At 37.4% G+C, this 24,823-nt stretch overlaps 1 protein-coding gene across 1 annotated transcript in view; it reads left to right on the top strand.

Moving 5' to 3' along the window:
* Positions 1-23,598, top strand: part of LOC142108303 (vomeronasal type-2 receptor 26-like) — a 51,780-nt gene extending 28,182 nt beyond the window's left edge. Inside the window, exons 3-5 of the mRNA XM_075191937.1 lie at positions 8,672-8,896; positions 11,354-11,477; positions 22,697-23,598. Coding sequence (XP_075048038.1) covers positions 8,672-8,896; positions 11,354-11,477; positions 22,697-23,598 — 1,251 coding nt within the window. The remainder of the gene's footprint in view (positions 1-8,671; positions 8,897-11,353; positions 11,478-22,696) is intronic.
* Positions 23,599-24,823: the final 1,225 nt, after the last annotated feature.

Raw genomic sequence — 24,823 nt, 5'->3', positions numbered from 1 at the left:
CTACTGCTTTTCCATTTCTAATGCTCTGTCTGGCTGACTATTATTTAACCATTCCTACTTCATCTCTTGAATGTTTGTGTGTAAAGGGATATAATGACTGAATATAATAGGTACTCTAGCCCTAGTAAAGTGCACAAAAAATAGAAAAGGTCGCTCAATAATATCTATATGTTCAGAAACAAAACACTTGGCTCACTTTAAGTTTCCAAAAAATTAGGTAAACATACAGAGATAAAAAGTGGCCAATCAGAGTACAGGTAATTATGAACTCGTCCTAATATGATACCTCTGGATCTGAGACTTAAAATATATCCTGCTTTTGATAGAGTTACTGAGGACCTAAAAAAGACTGGGAATGCACTCTAACTCAATGTGTTGAGAAATTGATAGGTGTTCTTGTAAAACATGATACAATTATGTTAGAGCAATATAACAAGGAAATTTCATCCTTAGGATAAAAACGCTGACAGAATATGAAAACGTTGACAAATTTCAAAGAAGACCTATGAGAAACTTAAGTCTGAGCTAGATATATATGAAAAACAAATTATTGATAAAAAGAAGAAAAAAATTGTTAGAGATTAAAAAGACTACTCACAAAACCAGGTCTTTAAATGAGACAAACGAAAATGTAAAAAATCTAATACATCCTTTTCTAATTCAGAAATAGACTACTCTGAGGGTGAAATTTCATTTTCTGGTAGAGATCTTTTTCAGAAAGATTTTGAGGGAAGGGGTTCGATGACTTCACACAGAGGTGGAATAGAATCAAGAAGATAAGGAGGGGAGGGGCGTAAATCAGAGAAAAAGAGTAGGAAATCAAGAAAAAACAGCTCACAGAGATGGAAAAAGACCTAGGGCTAGATTTACTAAGCTGCGGGTTTGAAAAAGTGGGGATGTTACCTATAGCAACCAATCAGATTCTAGCTATCATTTTGTAGAATGTACTAAATAAATGAAAGCTAGAATCTGATTGGTTGCTATAGGCAATGTTATGTGCGTATTGTCGCTAACCAATAACGATTGTCGAACCTCGATTTGTGTTTCCAACGCACAAAGATTTATTCGCAAAAAGTAGTATAATATATTCAAGCGAAGTGATAATAAGTACAGCCGTTACTTATCGCAGGCGCTCTGGATCCAGTGTGCAGTCATTCAATCCTGAAGTCTGGGGACAAGATGTCTGAACACTAGATGAGAAGCTGCTGCATATATGCACACAGGAATACAGTAAAACAATGAAGTTGGTATAGCTTGCTTCTATTGGTCCAGGTTTCAGGAAGGTCCAAGGGGTTGTCAATCATTGGCCAGTTCATCCTAAAGAATCCAAAGGAGGGGGTCATCTCTCCAGGGGGTATGCTCTGCTCTTCCCGCCAAGATTCCTTAGTCTTAAGTAGTTCATAATTCCCAATCATTCATAACTTGCGTATGCACTCTGCGATTCCTTCGCAGAGTGAACCGAATAGTAGCAAATGTTAAAAGGTTTATTATGATACCACACATGATATGATTCCTTCAACCTGTTCCATATATTTCACTAATATGCATATAACTTATAATATAAAACATAAATATTACTATATTTCGACATAAATGACTATGTGTTGCAACTACCATTAATGTGTACTATTTTACAAGTGAGCATGTTTGTGCGAATGTATGTAAAAGACTAAATACTGTTGTTGCCACGTATTGTGGCTGCGTACGCCCTTTTACGCTGTAACGTGCCTTTTTACGCCGTAGCGTACCGTACGCATCTTTTCACACAAAGACAACCAAGTTTGCTCGATTTTAATTGAAATGACTTTATCCAATTTGCTGACTTCTACAGCAACAGCCCCACTTTTTCAAACCCGCAGTTTAGTAAATCTAGCCCCTAGACTCCAACTTGAGAATTATCAATTTATCCGAAAAAATAATTTGTACCCTGTCATATTAACCTTCTGAGTAAAGGTTTGTCTTTTTCACCTGTCCAAAATATGGACCGTTTTGAATGGGAAAAGGACTTATGAATTTCTTAAGAAGCAATTTTCTTGAAAACAAGGCTAACATCAAAAAACCTGAAAGTGACAGATACTAATCTGGAGAATCGACAGCTCTATGAATCTCAGGTATATGGGAGCAATCAACTCCCTCCTTTGAATATTTCCTTGAATACTGAGAAAGACCAACAGGCCCTTACTATGCTTCAGGAACTACAGAACACCTTACCAAAGGATGAAATAACTGATAAAAACACAGATAACAATCAAAAAATCATCTTACAAAAGAAATCCGGATATCTCATTATGTCCACAAGTGTATACTGAACTGGTATCAAAATATTTAGATATTATTTTTCCTTAGGAGTAAGCAAAGCCATCATTGGGACAAAAATCTTGACAAAAGAGAAATTCAAGCTCTACAAGAAATACAAAGTTGGAACGATGTAATAAAACCCTTGGATAAAGGAGGCAAGATTGTTCTGTGGCCATATGACAAATAAATGGCCGAGATTCAACGCCAACTTAGTAATACATCCTGTTATCAACATTTGATTTTCAATCCTATTGCCAATTTCCTTAATATGTGCCAAAGAATAATTAACTCCGCATTTCAAAGGGGAATTATTACTAAATCTGATTATGACTTTTTGGAAGTTAAGAATCCTAAAATACCAACAATTTATGTATTATCAAAAATACATAAAACTGAGATCAATCCCCCAGGAAGACCAATAATTTCAGGGATTTGGGGGCCTCACAGAGAATGCCAGCAGATTTGTGTACCAATACATGCGACCATACGTTGTCAGTTTACAATCCTATGCTAGAGACACATTAGATGTTCTCTCAAAAATTCAGGACATAACAACTAGTTCTAATACTACATTGGCGTCTTATGACGTTGAGTCGCTGTATACAAATATTGATCATGAGCAGGGTCTTAATGCTGGATGGTACTTTCTTAACATGGGTACCAACATGGATACAAATGAGTTTGCCCGGATACTACTAATGTTCATCTTAACAAAAAACTATTTTGTTTTTAATGAAAGTTTATTCTTACAAAAAAGGGGGACATTGATGGGAACAAGGTGTGCGCCCATCTACACTAATCTCTTTCTAGGATGGTGGGAACAGGAACATGTTTTTACAGATGCCAACGAAAAATTTACCAACAAGATAGTGATGTGACTAAGATAAATCGACGACATCCTGATCCTATGGGATGGAGACATTGACAATTTTCACGCGTTCACCACCGTTTTGAATACCAATGATTTGAACCTTAGACTAACAGCTGAAATTGACATGACATCCATCAATTTCCTGAATTTGACCATTCATAAAACCTCAGAAGATACACGATAGTAGTGACATTTATAGAAAAAAGACAGCCACCAATAGAATTTTACATCATAAAAGTGCGTATTTTACGCTTGTTATCAAAAGGGATCCACAAAGGAGAACTTCTAAGAGTCAAACGTTACTGCTCTGACAATCTAACATACATCAAAAGAGCAGATGAATTGACTGAAAGATTGAAACATAGGGGTTATAGTAACAGAACCTTATGTGAAGCCAAGAAGTTTGTCTCAAAGAGAGATACTCTTTGATATATCCAGCAAAAATTCAAGAGAAAAAAAATCCCAAAATAATGATGATTGACACTTTAGGTGCCGAATGGCAACAACTTAAGACAATTTTCCTAAAATACTGGTATGTGTTACTTTCTAACAAAGTCCTCAAAGACAATTTAGATGAACAGTTTTTCATTAGTTGGAGAACAAAAAACCTGAAAAATAGATTAGTTCATAGTCATCTTCAAAAGAAGACCATCAACTGTTTTTTTAACCCCTTTGTGCAAAGCCCCCCCCCCTGTTTTTTAACCCTATGTGCCATGCCCCCCCCCCCTCATTTTTTATCCCCCCCGTTTTCTTCCCTTTACTCACCTTTTCTTCTCTCTTCTTTCATGGTCTTCTCTGCTGCTCTCTGCTCCGTTCAGACTGAATGCTGGGCATGACATGATGACGCACGCCCGGTTATCAGTCTGAATGGAGCAGGGGGGAGCAGAGAGGAGTGACGCTGGCGTCGCGATCATGTGAGTATATATATTTTTTTAACTACCCTGCTCCCCCCACCAGCGACCGAGCCCCCCCCGCCCGACGCAAAAAAAATAAAAAAATAAAAACACAAAAAAAATAATTCAGTGTTGAAAAAAATAATAAAAAATCGTCGGCCCGAGGCATGCCCGGGCCCGGGTAATAAGTACCCGCTCCCCCTTTTTTTGGTGGCCCTGCCTATACCTGCTCCCAGCTCTCTGGTGTGTCAACACAATCCTGCTGCAGAGCGTTACCAACAAAACCTGTTCTCAGCTCTCCGGTGTTACAGCATCATCCTGCTGCAGGGTGTTTCTACCAGTCTCCATCTCTTGCACATTGGTGCTTCTGTTCGCTATCTACCTGCAGACCATCGTACTTCCTCATGATTCTGACCCTAGGTGCCTCCTAGCTCCACAGGACCTCTGTGCCTCATCTACCTGCAGAATATACTATTCATTATTACTCCTATCAGCAACTATCTTACTCCTGTTACTTGGTCCTCGGCTCGTTCTCTCTTGTGACCCTCCAAGAGAACCGCGACCTGCGGTTAGTGAGCCGCAAAATCCAAACTCCCTTGCGGGTCCCGGATGAATACCTCCATCTCCGTTAGACTCCACGCCTCTTGGAGTGTAGCATCAACTTAAGCAGACCATATGGGTTCTTTCAGACACAAATATTACTTTTTGCAAATTGCACTCATAGATAAACATAAAAGTATTCACCCATCATATATACTCCACAAAATCTCGTCTTCAAGAGAATCCAATCCACTTAATTGTCCTTGGAATACATCTTTTAATTCATGTTAAACAAAAAAAGAAAGGGACTTCTTTTGTGTATTAGTTTAATTTAGCAAAGACACATGAAATGAGCTTAGATCAGATGAATTAACACTCACAAATATCCATAATATAAAACTTTAAAAACATTAAAGTTTATCGTCAAGATGACTGAGGGACTCATGTTGAGTTGAATGCAAATTGAGTTTTTGACGTATAATACTCGTTTTTTTTCTTTGTGGAAGCACACAAGGCACTAGTTCCAATACTTGTGGTTTATGCACATGTAAGAGAGCACATTATGTGACAAAATTGCAATTTGAATTCAACTCAACATGAGCCCCATAGTGTCCAATTTAGCATAGACACTCGTATACACCACAATCCTATAGCGCATTTCAACAGTACTTTTATAGTTCATACATCCAATCAAACTAATTTATTCTTTTAATTGAGTAATTTATTATATATTATAGACAAACATAGAAAACAGCAATCTTTGAAAACATCCTATACATCGGATCGGTACAAATATATTAGTAATTTGATAGAAATATTAAATTAGTATTGGAGGGTGAAGCCGATCAGTTTCCATTCTCTCATTTATATGTCACTGGTACCATGTGGTATAATCACAATGAGAGCAAACTTCAGGCTTTCAGTTACACACCTATTCCGACTTCACAATAAGGGCCTGATTCATCAATGCTGACATACTGAGCACAACCTGCGTTTAGTATTAAACGCATGTATTTAGGTTTTGCGCCCTCCCAAAATCATCAAGTCACAGATCTCAAGATACATGCACTGTTGAAATCGGGTGTAGGTCTGCTGTGCTTTACTCCACAAAATGCTGCAGGATACATCCAATACCTATGTAAATTATAAATTTACAAAGGAATACAAATAAATTATTGAAAGAATGTCACCTGTTAATAATATAGGAATTAATGATAGTTAAAAAAAAGTGCTTTTTTTCTTCATGAAAATACATTTATTAGTAAGCAGTTAATGTCTACTGAGCATAAAATAGATTTATACAATCATTTGAGTTTCCAAACACATATCATAGCATGCATACGAGACTGTTATCACTACTGATCAGGACTTAGACTGGTCCTTTGGCTAGAGCAAGAGACACGGCAGAAATATTAGTAACTTTGAGACAGTCAAAGCTTGATTCGGACGTGGCTGTGTGCACTTGAGTTTGGCACGCCCCTACTGTAAATTGACTATGACAAAACACCCCTTCCCTGCCTCCCTTCACTCCCCAAAATCATAGGCTGTAGTAAGTATCCTTTGTGTTGGAAAATGGAGCCAACAGAGCTGAGTTCACGGACGTATCTCCCAGTTCTGGGCATGCAGTGATTTTGCATACAATACGCTCAAAATCAGCAGATACGTGCTTTAATGAAACAGGCAATAAGTGTGTATTAATAAACATCACAAATGATGTAAGGTTACCATGGCGGCACACTCTATTTGCTTTGTTAATTCTTTGCGCAGGCGTGTGCTTGGTAATCATTGTGTGACTGCCATGGCAACCAACTATATGTTCTTCAGATTTCAAGTATGATTAGATTAACTACTAGCATTTAGCCTATTTAATTGCAAACCACATAAACATTAAAGATGATTAATAAAACAGATACCAGGATTTCTTATACTAAAATAAATTATTATCAGGGAGTAATAATAGCGGATCTAACAGGCATCATAATTCTAGAATTTGCATTTTTATCTTACATGTATATTACCCAAAATAATGGCATTCATTAAATTGAGATCCTGATAATCCATTAAATTCATATAGTGAATCTGTATCAATGATCATTATATAACCACTGATCCTATTTTTTACATAATTAGTTGTTTCCTCCTACCAGTACATAGGGTAACTATACTGCTCATAGTTTCTAATCAATTTAAGTATTACCGCCTCCCTTACACTGTAACTAGCAGAGACTCACTGATATCTGTGAAACATTAACATTCTAAAATAATATAATATAAACTAGTATGTACTTGAAATAAAGACCCCACAAACCAAAAGTGAGAGAACTTTTTCCTTTAGATCTTGACACGAAAAACTTGAATTAATCTGGATATTAATCTAAAGTTATCCACCTAAGAACCATTTAATCTCAAGGTCTTAATTAAAACTCTTCAATACCAATTTTGTAGATTAATTTCATATCTGAGCCTACTTGTTCATCACTTATATAATTTGTTCTCCATTTACCATATACTAGCATTATACCACATAATTTGTAAGAGAATTCACATTGCCAAGGTGTTCTTTTTTAAGTATGCAGATAAGTCTAATTTATACCCTTTCTTACCTTTTTGAGGTCTTCTGTCCATCTATCTTTTAATCTTCTAGAGGTCATCCGTATGTACTGTTTTTTAAATTCACACTCTATAAAATATATAACTTTATTTATATTGCATGTCATTAATTCTTTAAATTGGTGTTTACCCCTGTAGTAGAGGAAACTAACTTATAATCTTAGACTACTTATTGTTACAGGTTCTACAAACAATGTAGTTAACACACCTGTAAATTTAATTTGCTTAACATTTTTTTATTTCAATGTTGTGCTTTGTACCAATTAAGTCTTTAAATTCATAGGGCCTGATTCATTAAGGATCTTAACTTGAGAAACTTCTTATTTTAGTCTCCTGAACAAAACCATGTTACAATGCAAGAAATGCAAATTAGTATTCTGTTTTGTACATAAGTTAAATACTGACTGTTTTTTCATGTAGCACACAAATATCAACTTTAAATTTCAATGTACAAATAAGCTATCAAGTATTTGTGTGCTACATGAAAAAACAGTCAGTATTTAACTTATGTGCAAAACAGAAAACTAGTTTGCACCCCTTGTATTGTAACATGGATTTGTCCAAGAGACTAAAATAAGAAGTTTCTCTATTTAAGATCCTTAATGAATCAGCCCCATAGTTCTTTTGTAAGCAAATTTTGGTTTATCAGAAACAAAAGTAGTTAAAGCTGGATCTTAGTGTATCTTCACAATTTTTTTTCTATTTTTGGATTGTGTAATCAAATGAATATTGCATTCCAACCCAAACAGAATTTTGTTTTCCGATCCAAAAGCTGGATTTGTCATAGATTTTTCTAATTATTCATAACTTTGTCTGTCACTTAATATAAAATCTGGTTACAACACCTGTGATTAATTGAAGATCTCCAAAACATCTAAAATAATACCAGTACTGCTCTTAATTTTTCATTCATTTGACCATTTGTTCAGTTTATTCTCTCTATAATTTGCACCACAAGCTTGTTTAGAGCTTCAAATAAGGTTTTATATTTTTATATATATATATATATATATATATATATATATATATATATACACAACAAACTCACCAAACCATGTCTTTGTAGTCCTTGCTTTTTGCAGTGGGGTACAATCATGTTGGAACAGATAAGGGCCTTCCCCAAATTGTTGCCACAAACTTGAAAGCATAGCATTGTCCAAAATGACTTGGTATGCTGAATCATTAAGATTGCCCTTCACTGGAGATAAGGGGTCTAGCCCATACCCTGAAAAACAGCTTCATACAATTATCCTTCCTCCACCAAACTTCACAGTTAACATAACACAGTCAAGCAGGTAACGTTCTCCGGCATATAGTATCTGATGTGAATTCAGACATATCAGGAGGGAATCTTGGAAACATAGAAAACACTATTTTGAGACATATTCAAAATATACTCAAAAGCTAATAATGAATTGCTGTTACTGATTCATGTGCTTGACATGTTTTCTTTGTTTAGATTCATAAGGCTTTGAAGTATGTTCATTTCCTAAACAATGCCGGAACTGAGGTTTATTTTGATGAAAAAGGAGATATGAATTCAACTCTTGATGTTTTAAACTGGATTGAATATCCTAACCAGACATTAGATGGTGTGAAAGTTGGAAGATTTGATCAAAAACATTCTACACAGAACCTAGTGATTGATGAAAACCTAATAAGATGGAACATTGCTTTCAACAAGGTGGGATTTCATACACTAAATGAAAAACATACTTTGTGATTGTTTTGTCTCTCCTTGCTCTTGTGTTCATGTATTCAGTAACAGTTGTGCCCTCTGCTGCTTTATCCAAAATGGTTGCCAAGTGATATCTGTAACAATCATTAAAATGGGACATATTGCATTGCGTTAAGTGCATTTTCCATACCATTAAGTCTCAATTACCTTTTTTTTACATACAATCAACTGTACACCCGTTGAAATGAATAGGGAAACTCCATAAGATATAAATAAATTAAAACAGGAGTCTTATCCCCCTGAATTCCATAACCAACCCCAGCGCTATACAGCCAGAGTGGACATCCACTATAATCGGCTAAGAGGTAAAAGCTCGTTCAGGTCAATTAAGTTCACAGTTGTTGAATGCTGGCTGCTTCTAGTGATCAATTGCATTGTTTACTATATATTTTTATTCTATTTACAAATGAATTACAACTATCCTATAGTACTATAAAAATATAGAATAAATCAAATTACTAAAACAATCAGTTATTTAAGGCATTTAGGAGAGTCTTTTATGACAAAACATTTTTTTAAATTCCCTTGTATTTACATGTCTTAGTTTCACAGGTATGGCCAGACCAAGTATCATCTGAATAGAATAAATCCAGGGGATCTTCAATTATAGCATTAAGCTGTAACATACACTAGGTGAAACTGTGCACACTCTGTTTGCCTTTCTTGACATCTTATACATTTACTTATTTGACTTACTCAAACATACTATTGAAACTTCACCTTGCCCATGTTTTCAGTACTAAGGACTCCTCTAACAACCCCACCTCATTAGACTCTTCTCCCTCTTTTTCTCTTTCTTTGAAGTCTGCATTATCCATCTACTCTCTCCTCTCCACCTTTGTGTTGCTGTCAATTATAACCCCACCTCTCTGTAATCGTACTTTCGTACCCCACATTCCACTAAGACTGCATTCCCAAAAGTAATTAATGTTCTACTTACAGAAAAATCTAATGATTACACCTTAAAACTTATTCTCCTCCACCTCTCTACTGCTTTCACCCCCTCCACCTGCATGCGCTTTACTCCATTGTCTTTCATGACATAGTTCTTTCCTGGTTTACTCCCTATCTTTTGAACAGCTCCTTTAGTGTCCCTACCTCCCATCCACACCCTCTTTTTGTTGGTGTCCCTCCAAACTTTCTAGTCATCTGTATTTCTCACTGTACACCTGTTCTCTTTGGAAACTACTCTGCTAATTCTGACTCTAGTAGTACTACACTGATGACACCCAAATCTACCTCATCTTTCCTGACCTCCCTCTGTCTTCACTGACTTGTGATACCAACTCTTCCTTTGTTATCTCCACCTTTATTCTGGAGTCAACCTATACCCTTAAATCTCACTCATCAATAGCACAACATTTTCCTAAGACTCCTAAGCCTGCTGTCTTGATGTAACACCTGATTTTCTGCTCCATTCCTCGTATCCAGTCTCTCTTCTAGTCCTGTCCTTTCCATTATAGAAATATTGCCAAAATATGCCCATTTCTTAACCAACATGCTACCAAAACTTTTATCCACTGTCTCTCATCATCTCCCACCTTGGAAACTACAACCTCCATCTATGTGACATTCCCTCACACATCTATCCCAACTTTAATCCATCCTAAATGCTGGTCTTCCTCTCTCGCCTCTCCACATCTTCCTCACCAATTTTAAATCTTTACACTGGCTTGCCACATCCTCGATAATCCAATTCAAATGACTCACCGTTACATACAACAACTCTTCATACATATCAAATCTAACCTCAAAATACTCTGCTTCCCATCCCCTTAGATCTATCTAAGACCTGTATCTTGTCTTGTCTCTGTGCGGCAAAACGTTTGATATCCACACACAGGAAGAGTCCTCAATCACTAATATGTACAACTGTTATTGAAAAAAATTGGGTACATACACAAATGGTACCTATTACCTGAATTCTCAGTGGAAAAGTCACAGGACCAGACAGGCCTCTCACGGATGGAATGTGAAATGCCTATGAATATTTATTACTGGAATTAGGATAAAGGAGACAATGACCAACTTCTGATGTAAATATTATGGCAGTGTGCCAGTGTATTTAAGGCTAGGCATTGCCTTCAATGTAATTACCAGCACCCACTGCCAGGGTGTGGCTTATCGTGCCAAGGACTGAGCAACAATTCCTTTGTTTCTGCTAATCACTTTGAAGTTAATCCATACTTCTGTCTGGCAAGTGTAAAACCCTGGGAAAAGTCTCTGGGTAAAATGTTCCTATTTATGACAATTCCCCTTTTTCTCCTGTGGTTGTGTAGCACTGATTTCAAGCTTAGAAATCATATATACTACACCAATTATATTGCATTATTGATTGTGCTATATATGTATATATATATTCCTTCTATATATATATTCCTTCTCTCTGTTTTCTTCTTATAGACTCCACAGTCTGTTTGCAGTAAAACGTGCCTCCCTGGATATAGAAAATCTACAGGAAATGGATCAGTTGCCTGTTGCTATGAATGTATACCCTGCCGAGAAGGGGAGATTTCTAATGAAACAGGTGATTAATAATGATAGTAACATAGTAACATAGTTGATGAGGTTGAAAAAAGACACCAGTCCATCAAGTTCAACCTATTTTGGATCTCCTGCGATCCTGCACTTATATTTTAAATTGATCCAGAGTAAGCAACCGCCAATCTGTTTCAATTGTGAAAATCCCCCCAGACTCAATATTGCAGTCCTATTTTTACCCTATATCCACTACTATCCTTCATTTTAATTAACGGTCGTATCCCTGGATACACCCTTCCGCTAAAAATTTGTCTAACCCTTTCTTAAACATATTTATTGAATCTGCCATCATGACCTTCCCTGGCAATGAATTCCATATCTTGACTGCCCTTACTGTAAAGAACCCCTTCCTTTGCTGGTTGTGAAATTTCCTCTCCTCTAACCTTATGGGATGACCACGTGTACTGTGTATGGTCCATGGGGTAAAAAGTTCGCATGAAAGCTCTCTGTAATGACCCCTAATGTATTTGTACATAGTAATCATATCTCCCCTTAGACGCCTCTTTTCTAAAGTAAACATGCCTAAACTGGCTAACCTTTCCTCATAACTTAATGACTCCATACCCTTTATCAATTTTTTCGCCCTTCTCTGAACCCTTTCTAGTTCCAAATTATCTTTTTTATAGAGTGGTGCCCAGAACTGTACTGCATATTCAAGTTGAGGTCTTACCAACGATTTATACAGTGGCAAAATTACACTGTTTTCCCTTGCATCTATGCCTCTTTTTATGCATGCCAATACTTTGTTTGCCCTTGCAGCTGCTACTTGACATTGAGCACTATTGCTAAGTCTACTGTATATGAGCACTCCCAAATCCTTTTCCATTATAGATTCTCCTAAATTAATTCCATTTAATTTATAGATTGCGTTCTTGTTTTTGATCCCTGAATGCATAACCTTACATTTATCTGTGTTAAACCTCATATTTCATGTGGCCGCCCAATCCTCCAGTTTATTTAAGTCCCTCTGTAGAGAAGCTACATCTTGCTCTGTTTTTATTACCTTACAGAGTTTAGTGTCATCTGCAAAAATAGAAACTTTACTCTCTAAACCATCACCAAGGTCATTAATAAATATATTAAAAAGGAGTGGCCCCAACACGGAACCTTGTGGTACTCCACTTAAGACTTTTGACCAATTAGAAAATGTTCAATTTATCACAACTCTCTGTTCCCTATCCTCTAACCAGTTTTCGATCCAAGTACAAATGTTGATTCCAAGACCCAGTTCCCTTATTTTGTAAACCAACCTCTTGTGTGGCACTGTATCAAAGGCCTTTGCAAAATCTAAGTAGATCAAATCTACTGTCCTGCCCTGGTCTAAGTTCCCACTAACTTCCTCGTAGAAACTAATTAGATTAGTTTGACATGACCTATCCCTCACAAATCCATGTTGATTCCCACTAATAATTTTATTGCGTACCAAGTAATCCTGAAAACTGTCCCTTAAAATACCTTCCAGTAGTTTCCCCACTATTGATGTCAGGCTTACAGGTCTATAATTCTCTGCTTGTGATCTCGTCCCCTTTTTAAACAACGGCACCACATCTGCTATTCGCCAATCCCTTGGTACTGAGCCTGATGAGATTGAATCTCTGAAATTTAAGAATAGCGGTCTAGCTATTTCCGAGTTTAACTCCATAAGGACCCTTGGGTGTATGCCATCTGGACCTGGAGCTTTATTTATCTTAATATTCTGCAGTCGCCTTTGGACTTCTTTCTCTGACAACCAAGTATTAATTAATGGCATGGTTTCATTTCCATTTTTATGTATAACTCCTGCCATTTGTTGCTCTCTGGTAAATACTGAAGAAAAGAAAGTGTTTAATACCTCTGCTTTTTCCTTAGTATCATTTATCAATTCACCTGTATCACTTCTTAGGGGTCCTATATTATCTTTTTTAATCCTTTTGCCATTTATATACTTAAAAAACTTTTTGGGGTTTGTCTTACTTTCTTTTGCAACGTGCCTTTCATTTTCTAATTTAGCCAATCTAATTTCCTTTTTGCATGTTTTATTACGTTCCTTGTACCTATTGAAGGACTCCTCTGACCCTTCAGACTTAAACAATTCAAATGCACGCTTCTTCCTTTGCATTTCTTCCCTAACCTTTTTATTTAGCCACATTGGTTTAGACTTAATTCTTTTACATTTATTTCCCATAGGAATAAACTTATATGTGTATGTTTCCAACAACATTTTAAAGACAGCCCACTTTTCTTCCGTATTTTTTCCTTCAAAGGCTTTGTCCCAGTCTATGCTCTTTATAGACTCCTTTAGCATATTAAAATTTGCCTTTCTAAAGTTTAAAGTCCTGGTTGATCCCTTATACCGTTGCTTCTGGAAACTAATTTCAAATGAGACCATATTATGATCACTGTTTCCCAAGTGCTCCTTTACTTGAATATTTCATATTACTTCTACATTGTTTGTTATTACTAGGTCCAGTATAGTCCGGTTCCTAGTTGGTTCCTCTACTAATTGGGACATGTAATGGTCTTTTATCGAGCTCAGAAACCTATTTCCCCTAGCTGTACCGCAGGTCTCAGTACTCCAATAAATGTCCGGATAATTAAAATCCCCCATAACTAAAATTTGACCTAGTTGTGTAGCTTTTTCAATTTGCTGTAGAAGTTGGGCTTCCTCAATCATACTAACATCTGGCGGTTTATAACATATCCCTATCATCAACTTCTCTGAACTTTTTCCTCCGCTGGATATTTCCACCCACAATGCCTCTATATTATTACCAATATTCTCGTATATAACTTCCTAAATACTTTGTTTTAATTCAGGCTTCATATAAAGACATACTCCTCCTCCCCTTTTATTTACCCTATCCCTCCTGAAGAGAGAATAGCCTTCCAAGTTGACTGCCCAGTCATGTGTATCATCCCACCAGGTCTCAGTAATACCTATAATATCATACTGCTCATTCATTGCTACTAGTTCTAACTCCCCCATTTTACCTGTCAGGCTTCTTGCATTTGCCAGCATACACTTAAGTCTATTGCCTCCCTTAGGTATTTCTTTTTGCTTTAAAAAAGGCCTCTCCTTATCGGCTATGCTTCCCTTTCCCCCCTCTCCACCCCCTTGACTCTTGTTAAATTCCTCCTTACTACTCTCAATGTCTATCCCATAAATACTTGCTTGCCTCTCCCCCCGGGGCCTAGTTTAAAATCTCCTCCAACCTTTTAACCATCCTCTCCCCTAGCAATGCAGCCCCATCCTCATTCAGGTGCAATCCATCACGACAATAAAGATGGCAACTGACCGAGAAATCAGCCCAGTGCTCTAAGAATCCAAAACCCTCCTTCCTACACCAATCCTTTAGCCACACATTAACCTCCCTAATCTCCCGCTGCCTCCCTGGACTAGCGCGTGGCACAGGTAGTATTTTCGAAAATACTACCTTGGATGTCCGTGCCTTAAGTTTGAGACCTATGTCCCTGAAATCATTCTTTAGGACATCACTTCTTCCTCTAACTCGGTCATTGGTGCCAACATGCACCAAAACCACTGGGTCCTTCCCAGCCCCTCCTAACAATCTGTCCACCCGATCCGCAATATGCCGAGCACGAGCACCCGGGAGACAACACACTGTTTGGCATGCACGGTTTCGGTAACAGATTGCCCTATCTACCTTCCTAATATTTGAATCCCCTACCACCACAATCTGCCTGGGTCCCTGAGTAACTTTGGTCCCCTCTATGCTGGAGAGACCATTCCCCTGGTTGCTAGAGGAAGCAGTCTCATCCAACTCTACCAATTCTGAACTGCCTTCCATGGTATCTTCATCCAATCTGGTAAATCTGCTGGGATTGCTTAGCTCAGAACTGGCCTGCCTCTTCCTCTCTCTGCTGCCCCTAGTAACTGTTACCCAGCTGCCTACCTGTGCATCCTCCTCTATCTCTGCTCCACCCTGCCCAGCTAATACATCAACGGTGAGCTGTAAACTCTGCTCCAGGTTGGCAATGTCTCTCAATGTTGCAATAGTCTGCTTTCGATCAGTTACCTGGGCTTCCAAAGAGACCAATTGCTCACATTTCTCACAGAGGTATAAACCTTGGAACACTTGCTCCAAGTGTGCATACATATGACAAGATATGCATTGAGTGAGATCATCAAGCTTGCTACCACTCATCTTATTATGGCTAACCTAACGCCTTATAGCCTACAGTGAACTTGAGAGTATTAACTTTTGCTAGGCACTTACCAGATTAAACCCCTTCCTGGAGTCAACTCCTTAGTGTATCTAACTCCACACTTTAAACAAACAGCACTTGAAATCAGACAGCAGTGAAATCTAAGTACAATTTTTAGAATAATTCTTAATTTTTAAAAATGCTTCAAAATATTCCTTTCACATTACATACCTGTTTTTGACTTTATTGCCTCTCAGTACCCATACAAATATTTTACATTTTATGGGAGGAAAATTAACGCTTGCCATCCCTTGATTCTTATTAAATTATCTCATCCCACAAAACATAATCTAAATTTTGCATATGGGTAAAAATGCAAACACATCCATGTGCCTATCCTACTGTCAATAAACAAATCCCTATTCCACCAAGTTTCTCCTGTCCGAAAATGCAAAATAATGCAACCTGACAGACTTTGCCATCTTGGCAAGCAAATTCATGTACAAATGGATAAATTTGCGCAAATATAATTGTGTAATGTTGTGTGAGACAATGTGTGAGAATTTTTTGCTTTGTTGGTTAACTTTCTGAAATCAAGATATTTGAGGAGACAATTCTCAACAAAGATTTTATGGGACATCAAGGTTAGAGTAGGTGTTAGGATTAAGAGGTGGATTATAATAATTGGGGAAAGGAGAGACCGAATCTATCTAGATAAAATTTGATTTTTCTCTGCTTTGGTCATTTTGTCACAAGATGGTATCTGCTTAAATAAATACATATCCCTAATAATAAAAGGGATGATGCTAATTTGGGCTACACCCTTTTTGTTAGTGTTAAATATACTGCTCATGCCCAAACACCTTAACGTACATTTATGTCCGTATGCAGAGCTGTTAGTACCTGACACTAATAGGCTTGGTTGGTGACACTATAACATTGAAACCTGCAGCATGGGGTACCTCAATGATAGTGTCACCCAGCCCTAGTTCCCAAAAATGTGGGCACCAGGGCTAAAAGATAAAAGCCCCATGGTGAAGCACTAATGCTCTTCCCATACACCACTGAAGCAGTTGGTGTGCTGTATTAAACGTTAAATTAATAAATCAGTATTTGTTGCTGCTACACTACTGGTCCCAGCAAGCCATGGCATGCATAAATTGTTTTGGGATGCTGAGACTTGTAGAACTACAAGTGCATCCAGGGCTGACTGTGAGAAATATAGTAAAATAAATACATACACACCATGAACACAAAACTACCATACTCTCATTTACCACTTTATTGCTCACTTTAATCCTGGGTAGATCCTCGGATCTCTTTCAGCTTGCAGCCCATTGGAAAAAAATAAAAACCCTGTTGAGTGATGAGGACAGGCTTCTACTGAAGCCATGTGGAACTGATTGGATCAGCATCCGGTCAGCTTCTAATGAATACTGCAACTTCACTCTGAGTGGTCAGAGCATTGGAAAGCCATGCTGCATTGTTTACTGTGGAGAGTACATGCACGGAAGGTCTGTTATATTGAAGGTTGAGCTCATTTTTCATCCTCTCTGACATGCCACTGATAAAAAACTTATGTTAAAAATAATTTATAGCCCTAAGCGTGCTTTCTATGAACTCTACAATGTTCTTATATGTTGCCAGGTGCTTGCACAGAATTAAAGCCATGCCTATTCTTAGTACAGCAAGTCACATGTTAATTAGTATCCCTCTAGTAGCACAGTGGGCGGGGATAGAGGCACATTCACAAACAGCATTCCAAGAGTGGAGGCTCCTCTTTAAGATACCACAAAGAGAGGGGTATTATCTTCAATCCATGGTCCTTGTGTGTGGGGATAGAAATATGTATGCAATTCCAAGAATTAAAGAGTATTGTGTTGACTATTTACTGCATATTTTATTGCTATGCATTGTTTTAATTCCAATCTGTGATTATGCATTGAACCTTAGGGATGGACCTACCCCTGCTGCTAATATGAACATGTAATGACTTTGTATTAGAGATCTCCTGCATGAACCAAGCAATGGGAAACTATTAACTGGTCATGCTCACAAAGACTTTGCTCATTGGCCCAGTCAACTCCTGTCCTGATTGGTTATCTCAGGATAGACTACATCTATGACCAATTGGCTACCCCTGTTCAAACACACAAAAAAATTGGTGCATATTTCAATTGATTTTAATTGATCCTAGGGGTGGAACAGGCTTGGGGTCTATTTAAAAAGCACATGTTAATGTTCACTATCTCTCTTTCTTCAAGGCAGAGGTTACAGTCATTGTTGGGCTGTTCCACAATCGTGCCAGGTGACATGATTTTCTAAGCATCCTTTCTCTGGTGTACGTACCGAAATAAATAGGATGTTGGAATTGGTTCCTACCTTGCAACCAGAGGAGTGAACAGTGTGGCAACGTTGCTGGTACAATGCTCAAGGGAAGATGGTTAATCTAACACCTTTTGGTTAGGGTTCAGTTGTGGTGCAGTGACCCCTCCCCCATGTGACTTGTATGCACATGTATCTACTTTTGAGCTAAAACAAAGTACACTTGTACTCTTCCAATTGCTTGCCTATGTGATTTCATAGTTGTGAAGTTAATGGGTACCCTTAGCCAGCACTTAATGTACCAGCAGACAAACAAGCTAACACTGAGTGGGCAAAAAAGCCATACTTAGGCCCGCAAAATTCACAATAAGTAGTGGAAGGGAGATATGAATAATGATCTTAAGGCATTTTTATTGGAGGGTTTCAAATTAATTTTGTTTGTCTTTATACAAGTCTCATTTACAGATTACAGACATGACTATGGGTGCCAGGTTTACCCCTGTTAAGCCAACTTGTTCTTGTCACACTGGGAACATTTGCAAATTTGGGATGGACATGAATGGTGGGCAAACCTGATGCTTTGGGTTCATTATAAATAACTTTTTATCTATTTGGGGCGGCATCTCACTTCAAATTATTTTGACAATCAATTAACTTTTTGTAGCAGATGTACATTTTCTTGATTTAATTTTTTTTTTATCAAGAAGGTCAGATACACACCAAGAATTTCCACTTGCACCAATTTGTTTATACATGTGGGACAATCAGCATTATCAGTCATAGTTAAAAATTATACACAATGGATCATTTCAACACATTAGGCACAATTGTTTATCTTTGGATAATTTCCATTAAGCTAGCCAAATGAAGGCACAGTTCCTACAAAAAAGTTTTGTCCATGATATGGTAGAAAATGCAGCTAACATGTCATAAACTATTCAGCAGCTTGTTGGCTCCAAAAATGAGAAATGAGCATGATGACTAATTTCAGTGGGCTTTTATTTCGCGGCACTTAACCTGCCGACATGAACATGTCAGCAGGCTTTGTGAAAAATAATATTTGTGTCATACTCAAACTTTTGGCCATGACTGTACACCCAATGCCATTGGTACCTTGCTGGTGTTTGGTTTACCTAGGCTAGTTCCTGTAGCTTTATCCTGTTTAGATTGGTATATCTTCTGCTGCTGGATGCCTGTGTTTCACCTTGGCTTTGTTTACTGGACCTTGCTGTTGGATCTCTGCATGCCCTTGAAATCTCGGACTGTTTATTGACTTAGTGCAGCGCTCCTGTCCTCTGACACGGCTTGCCAATTGACTATTCTCTTTTGTGCACTGTTTGTCTTTTGTCGACTTGTTGCTCCATGGCTGTGAGTCTCCCTGACTCTACCTCACTTACATTCGTGCCAAGGTTTAGTGCAAACAGCAGCATTCGAAACAAGCTCTGGATGTGTCTCAGGTACATCATTTTCAGCCGTATCACTAGCACCAGATACAGGTCTGGTGTAAGTACTGAGTCATACAGATCACTGTCTCGTATGCAATAGAACATGTGTTTACAATCAAGAGCATCTGTAAATAGGCATTTTATGTGCAGTAGACCTTAAGAAAATCTTGATAAATCTATTTCATGAAAAAATAAAATAAAAATAAAAACATTGTTTCATTGTATTTCTTTAATCTGTGTGGTCTCCTGGGACTTTATATTCATTGTATGATTTGTTTGTATCCTGTAGTGTGTTGTGTCTGTCTCAATATGCCATGTATGCAAAGCATACCTACCCCCGTATTCAACAAGACATGCTTCTTCAGAACCTCTTGTAGTTGAATATAGATGTGTGTATCATCATCAGCAGCAGCAGCTATTTATATAGCGCTACTAATTCTGCAGCGCTGTACAGAGAACTCACTCACATCAGTGCCTGCCCCATTGGAGCTTACAGTCTAAATTCTCTGACACACACACACAAACAGACCGAGAGACTAGAGTCAATTTTAATAGCAGCCAATTAACCTACCAGTATGTTTTTGGAGTGTGGGAGGAAACCGGAGCATCCGGAGGAAACCTACGCAAACACGAGGAGAACATACAAACTCCACACAGATAAGGCCATAGTTGGGAATTGAACTCATGACCCCAATGCTGTGAGGCAGAAGTGCTAACCACTTAGCCACCGTGCTGCCCCGGTATGCCCAATTTATGTGCGTTGTTTTTCTTTTTTAAATGGCACATTAGGTTTGATTTTCCAGTCTTAATGTATCATGCTGTCTATGTCTACACATCCTTCAACAATACAAGCACTGTACCAAGAAAATTTATCTTTTTCTTCTGACGTATGGACAATGGCACAACCTTGGATATCCCATAATAAATATTTATTGGAAACTGAGGCCTAACAGATATTGACTCAAGCTAATAAAACATTGTGTGGCATGAGTGATATACCAAACAGTCCAATAAAGAAGTTTAATGTAGTCATGATGCAGCAATGTGTCACAATAGCCTTGTTAGCTCCTGCATTAATTTTGTCATAAGACACCTCTTTTCCAAGATGAGAGGTTCTTTTAGAAACTCTAACTTCACTGTACTGTTTATGCACTGAGCTCCTTATTTTTTTTTTTTAAAAAAAACATTTGATACTTTTGGATTCCATTTCTAGATTGGGCAATGAGTGATTTCACTTTAATACGTGCCATTAACTATCACAGAACAACTACATGCATCTAAGACATACTAACATTATATGTACAGTATGTTTTGAAATCATGTTTATGTAATTAAGGTAAATAAAAAAAATATTAAAAAAAAATCTGAAAATAAATATTTATATAAATAAAAATACTGTTCAGAGTTGTTACTTTGTTTCATGATCAAAGTTGTATGAGTTCTTGTGTGAGCTTTCATTGTGCATATACTGCAGTCTGATCTGTGTATCTATATATGTCAAGTACCGTTTAGGCAGAGAGGAGTACCTCCTGCTAGATTCAAATTGAAATGCATCTTGAGATACACTTGGATTTGAATTCAGGTGGAACTACGTTCAAGTTGTATGTTCTTTTTAAAACAGTACTTATGTGCACAGAGGGAAAGCAAGATTTGCAGAGGGGGGTTTCTAAATGTCCACCTCCCACCAATCTCCAGGAGAACCTCTTGCAAAAGTTGGCAGGTATAACCTTAATGTCATTGACAAGGCCCAATTATTCCATCTTTGAGGTAGTGTAACAAGTTTGCCCATTTTGCATGGTTAATAAAGAACTGAAGGCTTGAAAACTCCAAATATGTAACATGCAATATGACACTAACCCTTAAAATTCATTGAAATTTATTAGAATATCTGCTGCTGCAAAACAGCAACCTTTCAATTACTCATGTTTACATTCAAAAGCAGAATGTGGTCCAGTATAATGACAATACAGCGTTTTTACTTCTCCTGATCAGCCCATGTATGGCACGTTCCACAATGCATAAAGCTTTGTAGTTATCACTCCTAATGACATCTTGCCACATTAATCCATGTATGTGGCCATAAAGACAAGTACGAAAAAAATCTCCACAGTTGAATAAGGTTACCAGTTTGCATTTGCTTGCTTTTTTGTTTTTGTTTGAATACCAAAGGATTAGAAACAAAGCAATCCATTGATCAACTTGTTGCTCCTTTACATAGATTTGGGTGATGCTTCTATATGCAGATATAAATGAGAAATTGTAAGTACCTCATTACATCCTCCCATTCCCGGTTACAGGACTTTTTTCGGGCTGCACCCACTCTATGGAACTCTCTCCCTCGCACAATAAGACTCTCCTCTGTTCTACAAACTTTCAAGCGTTCTCTGAAAACCTACCTATTCAGACAAGCGTATAATATTCCTCAACCACCATCTTAACCTCACTACCTTTAGCCTGTTACACAATTTCACACAAGACAACTACCCCCGGACCAACATTATTGTGTGACAGGATCATTTAGCTTATGAGTCACCCTACCTTTGCAGTCTGGCTGGGCCAAGATGCAAAATGTATACTTAACCTCATGTGTCAATCTCCCATTGTCCCATAGATTGTAAGCTTGCGAGCAGGGCCTTCTCACCTCTTTGTCTGTTTTACCCAGTTTGTTTATTAGTTTATTACATTTGTCCCCAATTGTAAAGCGCTACGGAATATGTTGGCGCTATATAAATAACTGATGATGATGATGAAGTAGTGACCTAGGTAAAATAATTAACAGTTTTAAGATTTTCTTCCTTTTTATTATGGAGAATCAAAACTCTTTAATTTCGGTGGCAGTCACTTTAGCGGCACTTATAATGCTGACACTACTAATGGTCAGACTGAAAACAATGCTTTTAAAGCGGCAATACTTGGACCCACCTCCTGTATAATGTAAATAATTCGGGGGTTCCAAGCATTGCCGCTTTAAAAGCACCGTTTTCAGTCTGACCAATAGTAGGGAAGTGATTTGTCACTGTACATATTTGGGAAAGTCGCTGTTTACATTTGGAGGTGATTTCAACTGTCTGTCTATGATATAGTAAGTGGGTATTATCAGCTTGATGCAGTTATAGGCTTCGTGATTTTTTGGTCGTTCTAAACTGTGTTAGCATTATGAGTGCCGCAAATTCATACCACACCCCTTTAATTTAAACAGATAATAATGTTTCCTTTACTGTTTGCTGCAATTGTCATGTCTATAAATATGTTTTATTTGTGATTTAATAACTTTATTTTTTCTGTGTAGATATGGAAAGGTGTCGTAAATGTCCAGAAGACCAATGGCCTAATTTAAACAGAGACACATGCATCTTTAAAGTCATTTCTTACCTGTCATACAGGGAACCTCTGGGGGAATTCTTTACAGCTGTATCCATTGTGCACTTTTTTGTGACTTGTGTAATCACAGCATTTTTTACAAAACACAGAAATACCCGTGTTATGAAAGCAAACAACCAAATAATCAGTTATTTTCTCCTAATATCTCTCAAGATGTGTTTCCTTTGTTCTTTGATATTCATTGGTCATCCCATCAAGGCAACATGCTTTTTACGGCAAACAATATTTGGCATCACCTTTACGTTTGCAGTCTCCTCCGTTTTGGCCAAGACAGTGACTGTAATTATTGCTTTCAATGCCACCCGGCCAGGAAGCAAGTGGAGGAACCTCTTGGGGACCAGATTGTCTATTTCTATAGTTATTTTTTGTTCTTTGTGTCAATTAATAATATGTGCTTTATGGTTGGGAATTGCTCCTCCATTCCCGTTCTATAATATGAAAGATGAAATTGGGACAATATTAGCAGTGTGTAATGAGGGTTCTTTGATTGGATTTTATTGTGTTCTTGGGTTTATGGGATTTCTATCCTTTGTCTGTTTTCTTGTTGCTTTCTTATCCAGGAATTTGCCAGATATTTTTAATGAAGCCAAGTTTATCACCTTCAGTATGCTGGTGTTCTGCAGTGTCTGGATATCTTTTATTCCAGCTTATTTGAGCACTAGAGGCAAATATGTTGTGGCTGTGGAGATATTTGCTATTTTGACTTCAAGCTGTGGGCTTGTCGTCTGTATATTTATTCCCAAGTGCTATTTTGTACTTTTTAGACCTGAGTTAACTATTAAAGATATTACAATTCAACAAAGAACTTAATGCAACAATTTAAATGAAACACATTAAAATATGAAACATATTAAGGAAGTGAGTGTTTTCTTTTCTGTCTATTAGCTTGTATTAAGACAGGGATATTATGCATGTACGCACCTGTTTTGCTATCATGTACCTTATTTGAATGAAGTATTTTATGTACCTTATATAGTGATATTAATTTTTATGCAAATGCACAAGTGATTTATACACCTAGGGCCTGATTCATTAAGGAACTTAAATTAAAAAGCTTCTTATTTAAGTCTCCTGGACAAAACCATGTTACAATGCAAGGGGTGAAAATTAGTTTTCTGTTTTGCACATACGTTAAATACTGACTGTTTTTTCATGTAGCACACAAATATCAACTTTAAATTTCAGTGTACAAATAAGCTATCATGTATTTGTGTGCTACATGAAAAACAGTCAGTATTTAACTTATGTGCAAAACAGAAATCTAGTTTTCACCCTTTGCATTGTAACATGGGTTTGTCCAGGAGACTTAAATAAGAAACTTCTTAATTTAAGTTCCTTAATGAATCAGGCCCCTCGTCTTGATATTGACATTTGTATGTTATGATTTGGCTTTATAAAACATACTAATCTGAAAACTAATCTTGGCCCACTGCCTGTATTTGAACTTTATGAACCAGGCTACCAAGTTGTTTACCAATAGCTGCCCCCTTTTCCCTTGAATCTCCATATGCTTATGGGTAGTTAGTTGTCACTAAGGCTTCCAAAAATGTAATCAAAATATAAAGCCAGAGAGCTGATAATAAACAGTCAGAATCCAGAACCAAGTACTGTCAAATAGAGAAGTCCATATAGAGGTGTTTTCAAAGAGAATCCGTCACGCGCAACAACACAATGCCTATCCTAAACTTGTACCAGCACTTTAGACACCAACAGTGATATTCAGTGACCACATGGGCATACGGGCACGTAGGTGAAGCAGAAAAAATGTAATGCTATACAAAGCCCACTGAAAGTGACCCTAATAACAACATTATGTCACTTTTCTATTTTAAAAACCTTACTATAATGAACATTGTTTCAGTATCAGTCTAATTATGTTTTACACTGTAAAATATAATTGAGTTTTTCAATGATAAAATGTAGCTCTTTACACTTAGCAATGAGAGCCCATGTGGGGTTTCAACACTACGAACCAATACCGAGCAGCTTTCCACTATACAGAGTACCTGCTACCCCACCTCCTGCCACAGTGGGC

This window comes from Mixophyes fleayi, chromosome 12 (genome assembly GCF_038048845.1).
Source record: "Mixophyes fleayi isolate aMixFle1 chromosome 12, aMixFle1.hap1, whole genome shotgun sequence".
NCBI classification, from domain to species: Eukaryota; Metazoa; Chordata; class Amphibia; order Anura; family Limnodynastidae; genus Mixophyes; species Mixophyes fleayi.
Note: the sequence above shows the minus strand (reverse complement) of the source record. Positions and strands in the feature narration are given on the sequence as shown.